The sequence below is a fragment of the Mastigoproctus giganteus genome, chromosome 3, assembly GCF_048544385.1.
Source record: "Mastigoproctus giganteus isolate SK-2022 chromosome 3, ASM4854438v1, whole genome shotgun sequence".
In the NCBI taxonomy this organism is placed as follows: domain Eukaryota; kingdom Metazoa; phylum Arthropoda; class Arachnida; order Uropygi; family Thelyphonidae; genus Mastigoproctus; species Mastigoproctus giganteus.
This window is the reverse complement of record NC_143577.1, coordinates 185,250,968-185,270,762: the sequence shown is the minus strand read 5'-3', so window position 1 is coordinate 185,270,762 and position 19,795 is coordinate 185,250,968. Positions and strand designations below refer to the sequence as shown.

General features: G+C 34.9%; 1 protein-coding gene across 1 annotated transcript in view; it reads right to left on the bottom strand.

Moving 5' to 3' along the window:
- LOC150088463 (serine/threonine-protein kinase Genghis Khan-like) overlaps positions 1-19,795 on the bottom strand; it is a 905,682-nt gene that overhangs the window by 89,442 nt on the left and 796,445 nt on the right. Inside the window, exon 40 of the mRNA XM_090370169.1 lies at positions 16,316-16,413. Within this exon, the coding sequence (XP_090226295.1) occupies positions 16,316-16,413 (98 nt within the window). The remainder of the gene's footprint in view (positions 1-16,315; positions 16,414-19,795) is intronic.

Below are 19,795 nucleotides of genomic sequence, written 5' to 3'. Positions count from 1 at the left end.
GTTTTTTTTTTTTTTTGGCTGATGCTGCATAAGCTTGCTTTCTTGCATCAAATGCCTCTACTAATGCTAATGCTAATGATGTAAAAAAGCAAGCTTATACAGCATTAGCCAGAAAAAAAAAAAATATATATCCCATTTTATCTATCGATCCACTCCAATAGTTTATCTACTTCATCCTTAAATTTAATTAAACTATTCATTTCCATAACAATGGATGGAAGCTTGTTAAGGCAATCAACCATCCACTGGCTGAAGGCAGATTCCCACACATCTATCCTGCAAGCATCCCTCCTCAATTTGAATTTATGTCCCACCATCATCTGCGTAATCTAAGCAAGAGGGAAAAATCCCATCAGCAATAAGTTTACTAAAGTCCTTAAACACCTCAATCAGATCACCTCGCAGGTGTCTAGTCTCCAGACACTGAAATTTGCAGAACTGATGCCTTTCTTGGTAACAGTAGCTCTTTGTTCACCTTACCAGCCTCGTTGCCCTTCATTGTACCCATTCCAGCAACTCTACATCCTTTCTAAAATGAGGCATCCACACCTGTATGCTATACTCAAGATGCGGCCTGACCATTGCTTTATACAATGGGATAATCCCCTCCCTTATCCCTGCTTGACAAAACCCCATAAACTGTCCTGGCAGTCTGTCTGCACTAATCAGAGAGCTTCATATCTCTTCATATCTGACTGCAACAACTGCACCATGGTACTTTTCATTTTCCAGTACCATGAGTGCAGTAAAAAAAAAATAAAAAAATAAACTTCAGTCATTATCAACCCATTGCAGCATGGAAGCCTCCTCAACAATTCATGTTGAGGGAAATGGACCATAATATTTTAATCTGCCATGCTGGTCCAGTGTGGGTTGGCAGATCAACTATATTTAGCTGTCAGGGACTTGAATCCCTGTCTACTCAAAGAGTATATACTACTGCACTCTGCACTGGAGTTCAAACCCATACTGAAATGTGCAAATGCAAATACAGTCGATTCTGGTTATTTGGGACACATCGGGACTAGTGCATTTTGGCCCAATTAAGCGGCTGCCCCAATTATCTGAAGTTTCATGTAAATAGTTAAAAAAATTAAAAATACAATGGACCCCCACTTTCCCATTGGTTCACTGTACAATCAAATCATGTTATGATGGACTCACCATAGTAAAGTACCGTTCACTATATAATGCGTAGTAAGTGCGTCATTGTGATCACATTTGTGAATTGAATTTTAATTCTATTAAACAGTGATTCTAATTAGCGAAAATAGGAGGAATATTATCCACAGGCTATAAAAGTAAAGATATATTAAGAACAAATTTACCCTTTATTTCCTTACCAATTAAAAAATTAAATGATACGTGAAATTCGGAAGAAAATACGTGATAATCGGAATAATTAACACATACTGTAATATGTAAAACTGACTAGTTGACATTTCTATTCACTCTACATTTGTGGGTGGGGGTTAAAATTTAAAACAGTAAAAAGATAAGCAATCAATAACAAAAAACACGGCACACACAAATTGCAAGTAACACAATACACGCAAGTGAGAAAGGAGTAACTAGTTATGAAGCTTTAAAAATAGGAATGAAGAGAAGATTCTGAAAATTATTTTTTTTATGTGATTGAAGATTCCATGGAAGTGTAAACACATTTCACCATAATAACCCACAGAATTCCAGCTGTCGGTATTATCGCAAATTCAATAAGATCGAGTATACTATCAGTTTATGATAGATTTCACTAACAGAAAAGCCCAATAAACAGGTGACTGCTAATTGTTTTTATTGTTTTATGATTGTGACCTCCAAAAATCCAATTGAACTACACGGTATGGTCGGAGACAATCGTAGGGTAATCTCCAGTGCTGCGGTCTCCTGCCCCGATTAAACGGCATGTTGTCCCAATTAAGCGAAGTAAACCCTGGCTATTTTCTCAATTGGGTTCTGTTTTTTAAGATTTGCCCCAAATAAACGGCTGCCCCGATTAACTGGCGGCCCAAATAACCGGAATCCACTGTAGTTGTTCTCAATTTAAAACAATTAGTTTGATGAGCCATGCATTGAAGATACTTCTAAAAATTATACACAACTGAAATTATAAAAGATGTGAGGAAACACTTAGTGAATCTCAATTTGGCTTCTGACAGTGACTGGGTACCAGGGAAGCCCTGGTTGCAGTTCGGACTCTAGTAGAAAAATGTTGAGATGTGAACCAAGAGGTAGTCATCTGCTTCTTGGATTATGAGAAAGCCTTTGATCAGGTAAGACATGACAAACTGTTCCAAATCTTAGAGAAGATTGGAATCGATAGCAAATACATAAGAATAATGGTGAATTTGTATTGGGGACAATCAGCAAAGGTATGCATAGAAGAAGAAAAATTGGAAGAGAAAAAATAAAAGGAGTTCATCAAGGTTGTATTCTATCACCTATATTGTTCAACGTGTATGCTGAAGAAATCTTTAAAGAAGCTTCAGAGGGATGTACAGAAGGGACAAAGATTAATGGCAATACAATAAATATTATCAGATATGCAGATGATACTATTTTGCTGGCCAGCTCTGAGAAGGATTTAACAAGCATTAATGGACAGAGTTAATAGAATTAGTGAAAATTTTGGTCTGCAGTCAAACATCAAGAAAACGAAAATTATGGTGATCAGTAAGAAAGAAGTGCAAACAAAAATTACAATCAATAATGAAGAAATTGAAAGAGTTAAAATAAAAGTTATCACTATCTTGGATGTATGCTGAATGAGGACTGGGACCATTTCATTGAAATATGGTCGAGAATTAAACAAGCACGTGCAGCCTTCCTTAAATTGAAGAATTTTCTATGCTGCAGTGATCTTTATATTGAGATGTTTTGTCTTTTCTGTCCTCCTCTATGGAGCTGAGGCCTGGACACTGAGAAAGAAGACCCAGAATAAGTTAAATGCTTTTGAGATGTGGTGTTACAGACAAATATTAAGAGTGTTGTGGACTGATAAGATAAAGAATGAAGTGATCATGAGATGGATGAAGAAAAAGGCAGAAATAACTAACATCATTAAGGAGAGGAAACTAAAATATTTAAGGCATATGATGAGGAATGACAAATATAGGGATATTGCAATTGACAATCCAAAAGAGTAGTATGATCAGAGTAACAAGGGCTTGTTTAGGGCATCTATCTCATGTTCATCCATTGCAAAGATGACAGCCAACCTCTGCAAAGAGATGGCACACTGAAGAAGAAGAATATGATCATCAATATCATTAATAAATACAGAAAGAAACAATGGACGCAGCACAGAACCCTGTGGAACTCCACTAATAACTTTAGTCCACGAAGAGCAGAGTCTATTGATAATCACTCTCTGGCTTCTCCCAATCATCCATCCCTTTATAAATAAATAATAAATAAATTTTCTGTTTATACTCTGGGACGACCAAACTGTCAGAGGAGTTCGCATGATAGATTGAATACAAGAAACAGCACCGTATTCAGTAGTCATGGGCTTGAACCCCTGGTCACTCAAGGCACGTCTTCTCAGGCACCCGCGTGCCTGACCACTAGGCTACGGTGGCCTGATCCATAGCAGTAACTTGTCCTTAATGTCACACTGCTCCAATTTGTACAGCAGTATTTTATTTTTTTTGGAAATAAACAAGGAGTTACCTTTTATTCAGTCCATAGGGTTTCTTCTTTCCCAAAGAAGAAATCCTACGAAATAAACGTTTTGAAAATGTTTATTGATTTTCGCCGAAAGGCTTTAGAGACTGAATTAAGGACTAGACACTTCAGCAAACTACAAGGACTACGTGGATTTAGAAATGTTCATAATAATACGATTGATCTACATAGCAACAATATGACTAATAATCAGAACAGGAACTACAATGATAACAATCCAGTACCTGTGCAATAAATTTTCGGCCCTATTCGGCCTATAGTATCATACAAAAATTCTGCTTTCTCCACCTTGGCGACACATTTATATTGGATTATCAAACCTTTTCGGCAGGTATTAAAATACAGTATAAAGAATTATAATACCTAATATATACAAATTTAAAAGGCTGTAAAGTTGGGGGAGGAGTTAAATTATTTTCCCTTGACATAGTTTCATTATCCACTAATGTTAATATAATATATGCACTGGATGTAATTTGGGATTTATTAAATAATAACACTATTAGTATTAACTAGGGCTTGCAAATCGGTTTTATAAACCGGTTAAATCCGGTTTTCATATTGAGTTGTTAAAACCGAAACCGAGCTTCTAAAACCGGATTCAAATATTTATATTTATTACTCTTAATGTCTAAGATGAAATCAAATGTATGGAATTATTTTGCTCGAAAAAGCAAAGATGAAGCACAATCTTCGAAATGTCAGAAGATAATGAAGTCATCTGGAGGATCTACATCATCTTTGATGTTGCATTTAAAGAAAATGCATCAGATTGACATTAAACAAGATAACAGTGAACCTCCCGTAAAAATGGTAAGAACAGAAAACTTTATCGTTAAAAAATCTATGGAAGAAGAGATTTCAAAATTAGCTGCTTTAGATAGATTTTCTTTTAATTCAATTGCCAAGAGTGAGTTTATACAATCAAGCCTTCACCTTCAGAGAAATAAATACGATAAATTACCACCAGCCTCAGTGAATGGAATTAAAAATATGGTTCTGAATTATTATAAAACTAAGAAAGAAGAACTCATTCAGCATTTCAAAAATTCATTGGTTTTGGGTGCCTGGTATTCATTGACTCTAGACGAATATACGTCTATACAAAATAAAAGGTATATGAATATAAATGTGCATTCAAAAGACAATCATTGGTCGTTAGGTCTTATTGAGATTAATGGTTCACTTGATAGCAGAAGAACTGAGCAAATTGTGAATGGACACTTGAAGGAATTTGGTTTGAACTTGGATGAGGATTTGTTGCCTGCACCACCGATGGAGCAGCAATGGTGGTTAATTTTGGCGAGAAAATTATGCCTAATCATCAACGATGTATAGCCCATTGTATACATCTGTAGTTATAGATGTATTTTATGAAAAAGCAATCAATTATGGTGCCACAGTCTCTGAGTCTCCCAAAGACAAAGAAGAAAATTAAAATAATGAGAAAGTAGTGATGATGACAAAGTTGAAGAAAGACAGCAAGGCATGCTTTATCAAACCGACTTTACCGATGAGCTCATTTATTTCTTCAATCCAATGGCCAATATTGCACAAACTATTAACAAAGTCAGAAAAATTTGCAAGCTTTTTCGAAAATCGCCTACCAAAAATGACGTATTACAAAATTTTGTTAAAGCAAAATTTAATGGGAAATAATATAAACTTATATTAGATTGCAAGACTAGATGGGATAGCACATTCTATATGATTGAGAGATTTTTGAAATTGAAAAATTGCATTCCAAATGCTCCATGTGCAGTACTGTCAACTGGAAAACCTTGAATTGTTATGTGAAACTTTGCGACCAGTTGAAATGATTCTGAAGGTTATAACCTCAGAAGATACAGACTTACTTAAAGCAGAGTCTTCAATAGAATTTCTGCTTGCTAAGCTTGATACAGCAGAAAACCCATTTGCATTAAAGTTTTACCAAATTCTTTTGCAGCGTTACAATGCAAGACGAAATTGCCAAACTGTGGCTTTGCTGAGCTATCTACACAACCCCAAAAAGTTTAGGAAAGAAGATTCAGGTTCAAGAACTTTTGATTTTCCAAGTAAGCAAGTTTTGAAAAAGCATGCTGAAGAGATTTATCAGAGATTATTTGCAAAACATTCCGAAGGAGTCTTAGCGTTGAATGAAGAAACTGAAATAAACGAACTGTTCTTTTAGAAGAAAACAAAGACTCGTCTAGTTCTGATGTTGGAGATACACTCATGCGAGAGTATGATAGTGTAATAATGAGATTAACTGAAGAACCTTCAAAATATCTGAGTGAATTGGAAATCAGCAAAGAATTTAAAATTTTGGAGGCAACTATCAGTAGAAGTGAAAAGCCGGAGAAAGTTTATAGAGCACTGCTGACCATTAAACCAACAAGTGTCCAATCTGAGAGAGTGTTTTTGATCACTGGTCTCTTTAACACAAAAATAAGGTCAAGTCTATCATGAAAAATGCTTAATATACCGAGTTTTTTAAAGGATCGTTTTCAGAAAAAAGCTGAGCAATAAACAGTAAAGTAATTTCCCCAAGCTGTTTTTTTTCACATTATTTTTATTTATTTATTATTATTATTATTATAGGGCTTATTATTTTTTTGTTTACTATACGAGAAGATAGTTTTTATTCAAAGGATTTGAATACAATTTGTAATTTTGTACAATCTCAAGCTGGTTACTTTTTTGGAGCATTTTAATTTTTTTATTTTTTTTACTATAAGAGGTGATAGATTTTGTTTAAAAGATTTGGTTACGATTTGTACAATCTACCCATGATACCTGTGTTATAAGCTTTTAATTATTTTCCATAAATCTGAGAAAATCGGTTTTAAAACCGGTTTTAAGAATAAACTTCGGTTAAACTCGGTTTTGAAATTTCTCGGTTTTATGCAAGCCCTAGTATTAACAGTATGAAGTTGTCCAAAAAAGAGATATTTGAGCTAATTAAGTTACTGGTTGAGGCTAATTATATTTTATTTGAAAGTAAGATTTATAGACAGATTTTCGGTTTGCCTATGGGTTTAAACTTGAGCAGCCTAATATCGGAGTGGTATTTAGATAGATTGGAAAATATACATTTAACACAGTTTTTACCAAAAATCACATTTTATGGAAGATATACCTCGATGACATCCTCATTATAGTGGATAATGACACTACAAATGAAGTTTTGCAAATTTTAATAATATGCACATTAGGTTAAAATTTACTCTGTAGATAGAACAAGAAGAAACAAAGTCCATAAATTTTCTAAACTTTACACTTAAGAGGGAGGGCGAAAATATTAATTTCAGTATTTATCGTAAGTCCACGAATACGTGGATGTTCTTACACTACAGTAGATATCATCCATACTCATATAAAAGGTCAATCATGCTAAACCAGTTCTTAAATGCATTCAAATATTCTTCCACACAATGTGCCATACAGATAGAAATAGAACTGACAAATAGGTTCCTAAATAGAGGATACCCGATTACCTCTATCAATAGCATTAAATTAGAAGTGGAAGACAAAATAATCAATAACAAACATAACGACAGGATTAGTAAAAAATATTTTATTTCAATGCCGTATGTTGAACACTGGTATAGACAAATTATCAACCTCTTTAGAGGTACAGAAATGCAAATAGTAGCAAAACCGGTCCGTAAATTATATGCTATACTCAAAAATCACATGGTACTATCTACTTCCGGACAAACACATGACCTTGTATAACACATTCCTTGTAAGGATTGTGATTCGTCTTACATTGGATCTACCAGATGTATTTTAAACTCGAGGGTTAGGCAACATGAAGCATCAGTTTGTACATCATGTGCGAATGCATCGGAACTAGCATTCCATGCGATAAATGAAAACCACACATTCTTGTTTGATGAAGCCAAAATTTTAAGTATTCAACATAATTATACTAAGTTATTTATTGCCGAGAGTTTAGAAATGAAAATACAATAAAACTCTATTAACATTCGTCGTCCATTTCTCATATCTGATCTATCAGATCACCTAGCCTTTCTTCGTAAGAGCAACCCTTCGTTCCGTTCACTAACCTTGTTGCCCTTCTCTGTACTCATTCCAGCAGCTCTACATCCTTCTTGAAATGAGGCCTCCAGACCTATATACAGTACTCAAGGTGCGGCCTGACCATTGCCTTATACAAGGGAATAATCACCTCCCTATCCCTGCTAGAAAAATTCCTGTATATCATTGATAAGACACCATGAGCTACTCTTGCAGCCCATCTGCACTGCTCAGAGAACTTCATATCTGCCTGCACAATTACCCCCAGGTCCTGTTCATTCTCTACCACTGTCAGTGTAGTACCACAGAGTTCAAACGTTGCTCTGGGGTTGCTGTTTCCCATATGTAGTACTTTACATTTGCCAATGTTAAACTTCATTTGCCACCTTTGAGCTCATCTGCTCACCTTTCCAGATCCTGTTGCAGCAGCATAGCGTCAGTAGCGTCCTTAACAACCCTGCCAACCTTTGTATCGTCTGCAAACTTGGACATTAAGCTTGATATACCATCATCAATATTATTTATAAATACAGAAAACAATAATGGACCCAACACTGAGCCCTGAGGGACTCCACTAATAACATTAGTCCACGATGAGCAGTGTCCATTAATTACCACTCTCTGTCTTCTGCCATTCAACCATCCCTTTATCCATAGCAACAATTTGCCACCAATGCCACACTGCTCCAATTTGTGCAGCAGTCTTCCATGTGCAACAGTATCAAAAGCCTTTCTAAGATCCAAGTATATAATATCAAAGTTATTCCCTGCATCCAATTCTTTTGTGACTACATCATAGTATCCAATCAAATTGGTCAGGCAAGACCTTCCCTTAACAAAACCATGCTGTGTCTGAGCTATAAGTGAATTCTTGTCAAGATGATCCTGCAGTGCTTCCATTAATTTTCCTGGAACAGAAGTTAAACTCACAGGTCTATAATTACTTGTGTCAGCCTTTGATCCTCCTTTGTGAATCGGGGTTACATTTGCACATCTCCAGTCTGTGGGTACCTCCCCTGAGTCCAAGGAAGCTCTCATAATTATGGCTAACGGATTGCTTACTTCCTTTGCTGGCTCCTTTAATATAACTGGATAGATCCCATCCACCCCAGGTGCCTTTCTTGTATTTATCTTCAACAATTTCTCCTCCACTTTACTCTCAATTATTACAAGATCATCTAGCTCGCTGCCAGTGTTTACTTCATCTATGGCATTCCCCTTCCTGAATAACTCCTCATGTGTGAATGTAGATGCAAAATATTGATTTAGTTTGTTAGCTACCTGAGCAGGATCATGAACAGTTGAAACATTGATATCAAGTGGACCAATCTGATTCATCCCCTTCCTTCTAGAGTTTACATAAGTAAAGAACTCCTTGCTGTTTTTCTTTGCATCCCTTGCCAAAGATTTCTCGTAATCTGCTTTCGCCTGCCTAACCTCCTTTGTAATTTGATTACAGATCAACTTATATCTATCATAGGCTTCTGTGTCACATGTTAATTTATATGTATCCCATGCATTTTTCTTCTCTGCCATATGTCTCATTATTTCATCTGACATCCATTTAGGCCTGAACCAAGAACAATATTTCTTAGTTGATATGTAAAGCCTAGTAGCTTCCAACATAAGTTCTTTGAATGCTTCACATTTTGAGTTTGCTGTTGGTAACATCATCAGTTGGTCCCACTGTATAGAATTTAAATACTGTCTCAGACCATCGTAGTCGCCTTTATGAAAGCAATAACCCTTCCCTTTACCCCTGATGGTAGTTACCTCCTTGAGTAAATCCCACTTCAGCACACTGTGATCACTGCCACCTAGTGGTTCCTGTATCTGCAGATTCTTAATGCATGAAGAATCACTACTGATAATCAAATCAAGAGTATTGCTCCCTCTAGTTGCCTCCCGAACATGCTGATTTAGAAAACAATCATCTAATAAATCCACAAAAGCCTTGCTAGTGTGTGAGTGACCAATCCACAAATTCCAGTCAATATCTGGGAAATTAAAATCCCCCATTATAAGACTCTCTGAGTTACTGGTCCTCTCTACTTCCCTGTACAGGTTATTATTATACTCATCAGAGTCATTAGGCCTATAGCACACTCCTACTCTCAATTTTGATCTCCCAATGCTTATGTCACACCAAACTGACTCGACACTGCACTGTCCAGCGATGTCAACTGTCTTCACTTCCTTGGATTTTATGTGTTTCTTAACTAATAGCATAACCCCTCCTCCCTTCCTATCCTGTCTGTAGACGTTGTGCTCCCCAAATTCCAGTTCTGCATTACTTATATCTGTGTGACACCACGTCTCTGATATCCCAATAATATCTGCCTTTGATGCTTTGAGCAATACCTCAAATTCATCAAATTTATTTACCAAACTCCTAGCATTGGTGTACACGCAAGTATACATGCACCTGTTCTTTTTCTTAGCTACCTTAACACAACCCATGTGTTTACTTGTACCCCAATGACTCCCAGCAGTCTCTGAAATATCCTGCATCTTATTTTCCAAGCTGCGGCTCATTCCAATAGAAGCAGTGCAAGAATCACTTTCACCTCTGCCAGTGGCTACTGTTAATCTATTAGTCCTTGTATCCCCCCAATCTAGCAGTTTTCTGACCCACCTAACATTTCCTCGATAGCATCAGCAAACATTCTTGCACCCTTTCTATTTAAGTGTATCCCATCCCTGTAGAAGCAGTCTCTCCTGTTAACAAGTACAGTCTCTCCTGTTAACAGACCAGGCTGAAAAAAATTCTACCCCCTGAGCCTTGCACAATCTTTCCAGGGCCGAATTGATAGATGAATTGATATGATTAAATTAAATTTAATCTTACCTTATGATTAAATAAAATAAAATTAATTAAATAAAAAAAATTATAAACCAATCTCAGAAAACAGAAACATCCATCCAGGCATTTTTATACAAAACAGGAAAATTAGAAAGATTTTTAAATGCTCTCGGTTTTTCCGACTTACTGATAACAAGCACGGACAATCTGTGTGCCCACATAGCATTTGCACACATAGATTGTAACTTGCCTTGCTCTTTTCTCATCTTAAAACTTGGTGCAGGCATTCCTCTTTTGGTGGCTGGGATTTTTCTCGATAATGCTTTCCATAATAAGCCCATCTCATCAACATTATAAACATTTTATTTCTCATAATTTGCTATAACTGAAGCAAACTTATTTTTCAAAGGACACCAATGCTGATTCATCTGCAGAAAGTTTCTTGCCTTGAATATCTAGTTCACATATACCTTGTCTCAGTTTAAAGTTTTTCAGCCAACCTGTGCTTGCCTTAAAATCTTCATTACCTATTAATTTTCGAATAAAATCTAATTCTTTTTCACACAACATTGGGCCAGATGCTGGTTCACCTAAACTTCGCTCTGAAGAAAACAAAAAAATAAAGTGAGTGTACTCTCTAAAGTGGCATTTTCAGGTTTCAACATCTTTTTCCTGCTAGTCCTCCTTCACTATCCATAATCTACACAAATTCTGTTATAGCACTGGAATTTTTCTTGATGTTGTAAATTGTTGAAGTCCCCACATTAAACCTTTTGGAAAGATTTCCTAAATTTTCACCTTTTCTAATTCTAGTAATAATTTTTGTTTTTCGTTGCAATGTTAAACCTACGCATTTTCTTTTCATTCCCAATTTACCATTAAAAACTGAGAAAAATAATAAATCACATAGTTTTGGGCCGATATTTTTCTTACCAAATCTGGAGCTAAACTAATCTGAAATTCAATCATGGTTTCCGAGAAAACCCAGTAGTCTCTGTAATATTTTTCTAAAGCACATTTCTGAAGGTCACATAGAATTCTAGAGGTAACAACCATAAAACAATAAAAACAATTTGCAGTTTTTGGTTTATTGGGCTTTTTGTTTGTACAATCTGTTATAAACAGGTAGTAAACTCGATCTTTCACTTATTATAATTAAAATTCAATTTGTAAACGTAACCATAACTAGAGCTTACTGTACTACCGTTAATAAAAAAAAAAAGAAAGATCAGCCTTTCAAATTATTCTAGATAACCAACGTTCTACTGTAATAAAATTTCCACTTATTCATCGACTTTTACCTTTCAGAGGAAGGCATGCAGCACACTTTTCAGCACACAAATTAATAAGATGACAAGGCAGCCTATTACCACCAAGTGCTCACTCTCCTCTTTTAATATCCTTGCTACTCTATATTTAGGCCTACCATAACATGCACATTATCAACATTAAGTGCTAGATGGTTTCTTAAAGGAATCCGATGTGCTTTTAAGTTGTTCAATAGATGCCCAATGCTGTACCCTTCCAATACTGGAACGGTACAACATTGAGCACAGGGAAAGCTGCTTTCACTTTGACATATTTTATTTTTTATTATTATTATTATTTTTTTTTTACAAAAGGCCACAATAGGATATAGCTTGGAATCACTTTGATTATACCAATCTATAGCAATCAAAAATAGTCCATTTCAGAGAAGAGCAATGAGATAGGTGAAGGGAATAAACGGGTGCTCTTACCTAGAAAGGCTTCAGTTCTGCAAATTGCAGCGTCTGGAGACTAGGCATCTATGGAGTGATCTTATTGAGGCATTTAAGGCCCTGAATGGATTGAGTACGCTGAATGTAAATTATATTCTTCCTCTTGCTGACACTACATACGAGGGAGCATAAATTTAGGTTGAGGAAGGATGGTTGCAGGATAGATATGTGGAAGTTTGCTTTCAGCCAGTGAGTGGTTGATTGTTGGAATAAACTTCCATCTGTTGTTGAAGTGATCAGTTTAAATTCAAGGAAAAACTAGACAAATTCTTAGAGGGTAAGGACGGTGAAGAGTGTGTGTGTGTGTGTGTGTTTTTGGCTGATGCTTTATAATCTTGCTTTCTTAGCATTAGTAGAGGCATATGATACAAGAAAGCAAGATTATACATCATCAGCCAAAAAAAAAAAAAAAACCCTCCCATTTCATCCCTCCATTCGTTCTTGCATCATTTGCCACTATTAACTACAACCCCATGTTTCTATTTTTCAATGTAGACTAGTACACTTGATGGTCAATTGAATAATGAAAATAAGCATATATTTTTTAAAATACTATGTATCGGGCAAACCAAAAGGCACAGATGACATCATAAATCTACAAAGAATGGACAGAGACTTAGATTGCAAGATGAGCAAGAAGAATAGAAAAATTTTGCTCTTTGTGAATAACTGCACTCCTCATTATCAAGTAAACGACCTACGTGCAATTCTTACGCAAAGTCCAGAGCATTAGCATTAGTAGAGATGTATGATACAAGAAAGCGAGTACCCATCACCAATTTGACGTCAGTTATTCAGCCACTTGATCAAGGTGCAATCCAGTGTTTTAAGAAAAACTACTGTAGAATGCTATTAAACAAAATTGTGCTATGATTTAAAAGCAAACTTCAAAGCTTTCCTAAAATCCAAGTATATGATAACAAAATTATCTTTTGCATCCGGTTCCTTTGTGCCCACATCATAGTATTCAATCAAATTGGTCAGACAAGATTTCCTCTTAACAAACCCATGCTATGCCTGAACTGCAGTCTTGTCTAGATGATCCTGCAGGGCTTCTTTATCCAGTGCCTCCATTAATTTCTCCAGAACAAAAGTTAAACTAACAGGTCTGTAATTACCCGTGTCACTTTTCGATCCCTCTTTGTGAATTGGGGATACATTTGCATATCTCCAGTCCGTGGGGATTTCCCCCAAGTCCAAGGATGCCCTTAATCATGGCTAAGGGCCTGCTCACCTCCTTTAGTATAACTGGATAGATCCCATCCACCCCAGGTACCTTCCTTATGTTTAACTTCAGCAATTTCTCCTCCACTTTGCACTTAGTTATTACAAAATCAATTAACTCCCTCTTAGAGTTTGGTAAGCTTCTGGCCTCCACTTCCCTACAGAATTCCTCATGTGTGAATGTAGATGCAAAATACTCATTCAGTTTGTCAGCTACCTGAGCAGAATCATCAATATCGAGCAGACCAATCTGATCCATCCCCTTCCATCTAGAGTTTACATAAGTAAATAAGTCTTTACTGTTTTCCTTTGCATTCTTGGCCAAAGATTTCTTGAAATCTGCCTTTGCTTGCCTAACTTCCTTTGTGATTTGATTAAAGACCAGCTTATATCTAACATAGGCATCTGTGTCTCCTGATAATTCATGAGTCCCATGCATTTTTCTTCTCTGCCACTAGTCTCATAAGTTCGTCTGACACCCATTTAGGCCTAAACCTTGAACAGTATTTCTCAGTTAGTATGAAAAGCCTAGTAGCTTTCAAGATTAATTCTTTGAATGCTTCCCATTTAGAATTTGCTGTTGGTAACATCATCAGTTTGTCCCACTGTGTAGAATTTAAAAACTGTCTGAGACCACTATAGTCACCTTTACAAAAGCAAAAACCCTTCCCTTTACCCCTGATGGTAGTTACATCTTTGATTAAATCCCACATCAGTGCAATAATTGTAACCTTACTGCATTCTACAATCAATGCAAAATTTACAATCATGATTTTCTTGTTTAATACTGTAGTACATATTATAAATAAGATTATACTATATTGTATTAGTAACATTACATTAAATGTTCAGGCTTTTACTTGTTTTGTTGCTGATTTTACGAACAATCGATATAACAACAGTTTTTCTCATTACCCTCGGGGGAGGAGATTGTTATATAGAGCTCTGACAGTGTTTCAAACTGACTAAGGGGATGGGCAACAAATTGTGACTGTTACATTCTTTTAAGTTTAACCCTTCTAGTTTTTTGTTTAAGAATACTTAAAAATAAACATACATAGCACAAGGTTTAATAATACCTTCAGGAAAACACCAAACTTAAAGTTGCTGCAGATATCAAAAATTCAGATAAGCAAAGCAGATGTTTAGGGTAAGAATTGATCATTATTGAAATCTCACCATGAGGTTCCCCTTAACAAATCACATTCATTATTTGACAAGAATTTTTGGTTAATCTCTAAAAGAGATTGACTTCTTAACTACCCCACATAATTACAAATAAGTAACAAATTAGAAACAGGAAATCTGAGAAGTTGCTTACCGATACACTTCTTTAGTTAGATAGTCCAACACAGCTGGTCTTAACCTACCAATCCTTGCTGTGCTATGGTTACCTCGCCCAGTAATTACAGTTAATACCAATTTTCTTTGTGAACATGTTTTTAATTCATCCTTCTTAATATGTAAGAAATGTTCCAAGACTTCCAGAGCTTCGTGCACATAGAGACCATGCAAATCTAAGCGTGTTGGATCATTAGCAGAGTTCCTCATTTCGAAGATCTTATACAAGAAAGGGTGATAGGTAGTGGAACATACAGTAGCTCAATATCTGTGAACTTATAATATATTTTTATATCTATTTCATTGCTAGTAAGCATTGTAGATAAACTTAAAAAGGTAGATTTAAGTCTCAAACTCAATAGTAAAATGAAAGTGTTGTTAGAATTTATTGAAATTTGTAGTTAACTAGATTTGGTATGATGCAGAGAATGTCATTTCAAAATCATAATAAAATTTTATGTAGGGAGAGGTAAAGGCTTGCACCTTTACCTCTCCCTACCCAATATAAAATTCTCAATGGAGGCTAATTATAAATATGCAATTAAGTCAACTGACTTAAACCCATTAGAAGACTAAAAAGTTCGTGGTAAAATTTTCTTGAAAATTGAAAAAGGTTGCATAAAGGAGAGTATTAGTTAATGCTATTATACAGGTGTGTCGTGTGAAGTAATTTCTTCTTATTAGATAATGTGATGTCCATAAGAAGATAAAATATCTGTCAATAATATCAATAGCAGTTAGTACATCAGGGTTAGCATATGGTGATACTGCATTCAAGGATATTAACTGATCTTCAAGAGACAGGGTTACTGAATGAAATATTTTATCTACGTCTATTATTTTTATGGAATATAAACTAAATGAACAGTAGGATTTAAGGAAAAACCCAATAATCCAATATGTATTATCTCTTTTCGCCTGTTTAACAAGATTAAAGACCAAACAGGCCAAGGAGATGGTAGTGTCTACGTAGGAGATTATGGGTCTGCAAGGATACCTGGCTTTATGACGTTTAAAATGGACTATTAAGTGGGGATGTCTGAAACTGCAAACTTTAATTTTTAATTAACCATTAAGATAAAACAGAGCTGGTGTAGAAAAGTGACAAAATGATTATATTCAGATATCAATAGACATACAGCTGTTGAAAAGGTGAAAAACATATATATGTACATATGTATTGTTGAAAGGGCTAAACTTTAATACCAAAGAAAATGCAGGGGAAGATTATCACAATTGAAATAAATCTGTGATGACTTGCAATCATTAAAATATTACATTTTACATACTAGTAATGATTGCTAAAAGAAAAAATAGCAATTAATTAGTATTATACAAAAAATATGCTGTAATTCAGATGCAATAATTCACTTACAGTGAATGCCTCTGACCTTTTCTTCAATATTTTCTTATTAAGATCAATCTACTAATTATGTAAAGTCAAATTAACATAACTGAAACTTTTATGTTATACCTTTTTGATATTGACGGTTTGTACCCAATCTCCTGAACTAATTTCAAATACATCAACATGTGATTCACTATACACACACAAATAATCATCCATGTGACCTAAAATAAAGAAATGTAAAGTTTTAATGAAGTCATGGTTAGGTACTATAAAAACAATTCCTGCTATGACAATGTTTAATGTACATGAACATCATTGCAAAAATAATTTCACTCAGACCACCTTAACACGAATAATTACATTATAGCTAAAAATCATAATTTGATAAAACATAGATTATTCTTATTATTAGCCATATGGTGCAAGGAAGCTTGAGACTTATGCTGTGCCAGCCAAAAAAAAAATTACTGACTTACCCTGTGAGAGAGAGAGAGAGAAAGCAAAAGCCAGGAGTAGAAAGAAATCACCAAAAAAGAAAGAGAAGAATGATTGGAATAATGAAGGAATATCATAAACGGAAGAAAAGGAAATTAGAAATTCAAACTATTCCGAATCATAATGAAATTCAACCACAGAGTTCTACTATACCTGATACTTATCAGGAATCTAAAACTTCAGCAGAATGAATGAAGGAATATCGTGCATGAAACAAAGCGAAATTAGAAATGGCTAATAATGAGATTCCTGATTACATCCCTATAGTGTCTACACGAGCTGACAGTGAGTTTGAAAAACTAGTGTACAAAAACCCATTTGGATCGTTTATGATTTCAATTAGATTTGAAACCATTTTCAACAATTTCATATGAATTACTTCAAAATGAATTTCCTTTACAAGAAGTGAGTACTTTCATGACGTGTAATACATGTCATACTTCATTAAAAGAGGGACAGATACCAACTATGGGCATGTCAAATGGATTTGCCTCCACTGGATGTTGTAACTGAGCATTTGATATCACCTCGATTACCCTTTATGCAAATTCGCCACTTACATTATGAACATGGACAACATGGGATCATTGGACAAGTAATAAATGTACTAGTTAACGTAAATACAATGGTTCATCATTACCTAGAGAATTAGATGACGATTATGCCATACATATAAAATGAAGACTCATGTATAAATCATCATATCTACAAGGATGTGTGCAGAAGAAAATAGTGAAAATATGGTTACAGTATTTGATAAATTCACCTTTGTATAAATTCTATGGCATAAAAGTGAGTGACGATTTCTTGGGGACAAATGATGACAGCGAACAAGAAACATTCAGATGAAATTGTGGAACTTGTCAACAATGATGATGAACTATTGTTAATTCAACAACAAACATTATTATGGTCTAAAGATAAATATTTATGTATAGCACTGGGTCAGAAATCATCTCCAACAAGTTTCATATTCGATATACATACAGAAGAACTTTCTTTTCCAGGTATATATTTGGGACATGCACGAAAATTTAAAAATGGATTTAAAATTACTCCCTTTATGATGGCATCGAGTGAAATTCGTAGATCTGATTGTCGTGGAGTAACTCTCCAACATCCGTTATATATGGCAATGAAAATTATGCGAATGCGTACCGTAGAAAATTTGCAAATGCATTTAAATCAGTAGACACAACAGCTAACATTACTCGTTCTATATTGGAATCGAAGGAATTTATAAAAAGTCATTAGAGATTGCTCCAGAATTATGGCATTCACTACAACTTCATGAATTAGTACAAGTTGTTCGACAGTCTGATAGTGCATTTTCTAAAATCCTTACAAAAATAGGCAATGGAGAAGCGTTATTACCGATGAACTTAAAATTACAGAACAGAGATTTGTTACCAAAGAAGATGCTACTAATTTACGTCCGCAAGGGGTTCAAAATAAAATTCATAAAATGTCAGTGACTGAAACTGCAGGACTTCCATACATTCTACCATTATTGAAAGGAAAACCGTACATGATTACTACAAATATAGATGTGGTCGATGGATTGCTAAACAGTGCAATCGGTACTTTAGTATATTTTGAATTTGAAAACGATGAACCAGTTAAACAAGTATGGATGAAATATCCTGAGTCAAAAATAGGACATAACCTTCAATCTCGTTATAAACAATATGTGAAAGATAAACATTTACCTAGTCAATCCATACCTATTATAAAATGATCAACTACAATTGCATTCAAGAACAATAGGAAATTAACACGCAGATGTACACAATTTCCTTTAGTATGTGCTTGTGCTTTGAGTATACATAAATCTGAAGGAGGGACCTTCAACAAAGTTGTATATAATTATGAGAAAGATCATCAACAGCAACTTGTATACGTGGCGTTATCTCATGTTACCTCATTGCAAGGTTTATATATTACAACAATTTCACATTTCACCACGGCAAAGCTACTAGTAATATAGAACTTCGTGCTGAACTAGATCATTTGAAAAATAATAAGCTACCGTCTCTACAGGATGAACTGCAAGATTTCATACAAAGTGGTATAACTATATCTTCAATGAGCGTACAAAGTTTACGGGCCCATGTTCAAGATATCGAAACGTACACAATCTTACAGCAATCCAAAATATTGATATTAAGTGAAACGTGGTTGGATAATGATGAACATATATTATTTAAACCATTCAAATGTGTGACTCAGTTTAAAAGGTTGGATGTTCGTAGTGGTGGTGGTGTTGCAACATATCAACATGAAGGTTCAACTATCATCAGTACACCACATATCTTTGCACAACATAATAGTAGCAATGTGACAGTGGTATCAGATGAAATTGGAGACATTTGTGGATCTTTGTGCAAATTCAAATAGTGAATCTATTTTCATTATTGCCATATACATCACTCCAGAAATGTCATTAGATATAATTCAAAAATTCATAAACAAGAATCTGATGCTGTATTCCATTGAAGGTGCAAAATTTTGGAAGAGCCACTGGATTGTATAACTATAGTTCTCACTGGTGATTTCAATCTAGAATTAAATTCTGAGGATGGAAAGATGTCTTTAATTTAGATATTAAGTCAAATACTTTAGTAAATACTACACGTAATGGAATGACAATCGATGGAGTATTCACCTGAGAATTAAAATCATTTGAGTGTCAAAATTATATATCTTATTTCAGTTACCATAGACCAATGATTTTAGTGTTATTATAATATATTTTATACAAATTATTTCATTGTACATTAGTACAATGAAAATTTCCATTCATTCTATTTCATTGTACTGAAATTATTTTTTCAATAAAAATAATGCAGCAATACTTTTTTTTTATTTTATTGTATGAGTTTCATAATGTTTCATTTTACTGTACCAGTTTCATAATGAGTTCCTGCAGTAACGACGTTTTTAACGGCTGCCGCTGTGACATTATCAGTGACACAACCAGTCTCAGAGTAGAGTGGCAGCAACTCATTATGTACCTGGTACATAATTTTTTTATTTTAGAGACAACTGCTTTCATCGCAGGGACAGAGGCAGTTCACCTGCTTCGACGTATAAACTCTGAACAGGAGA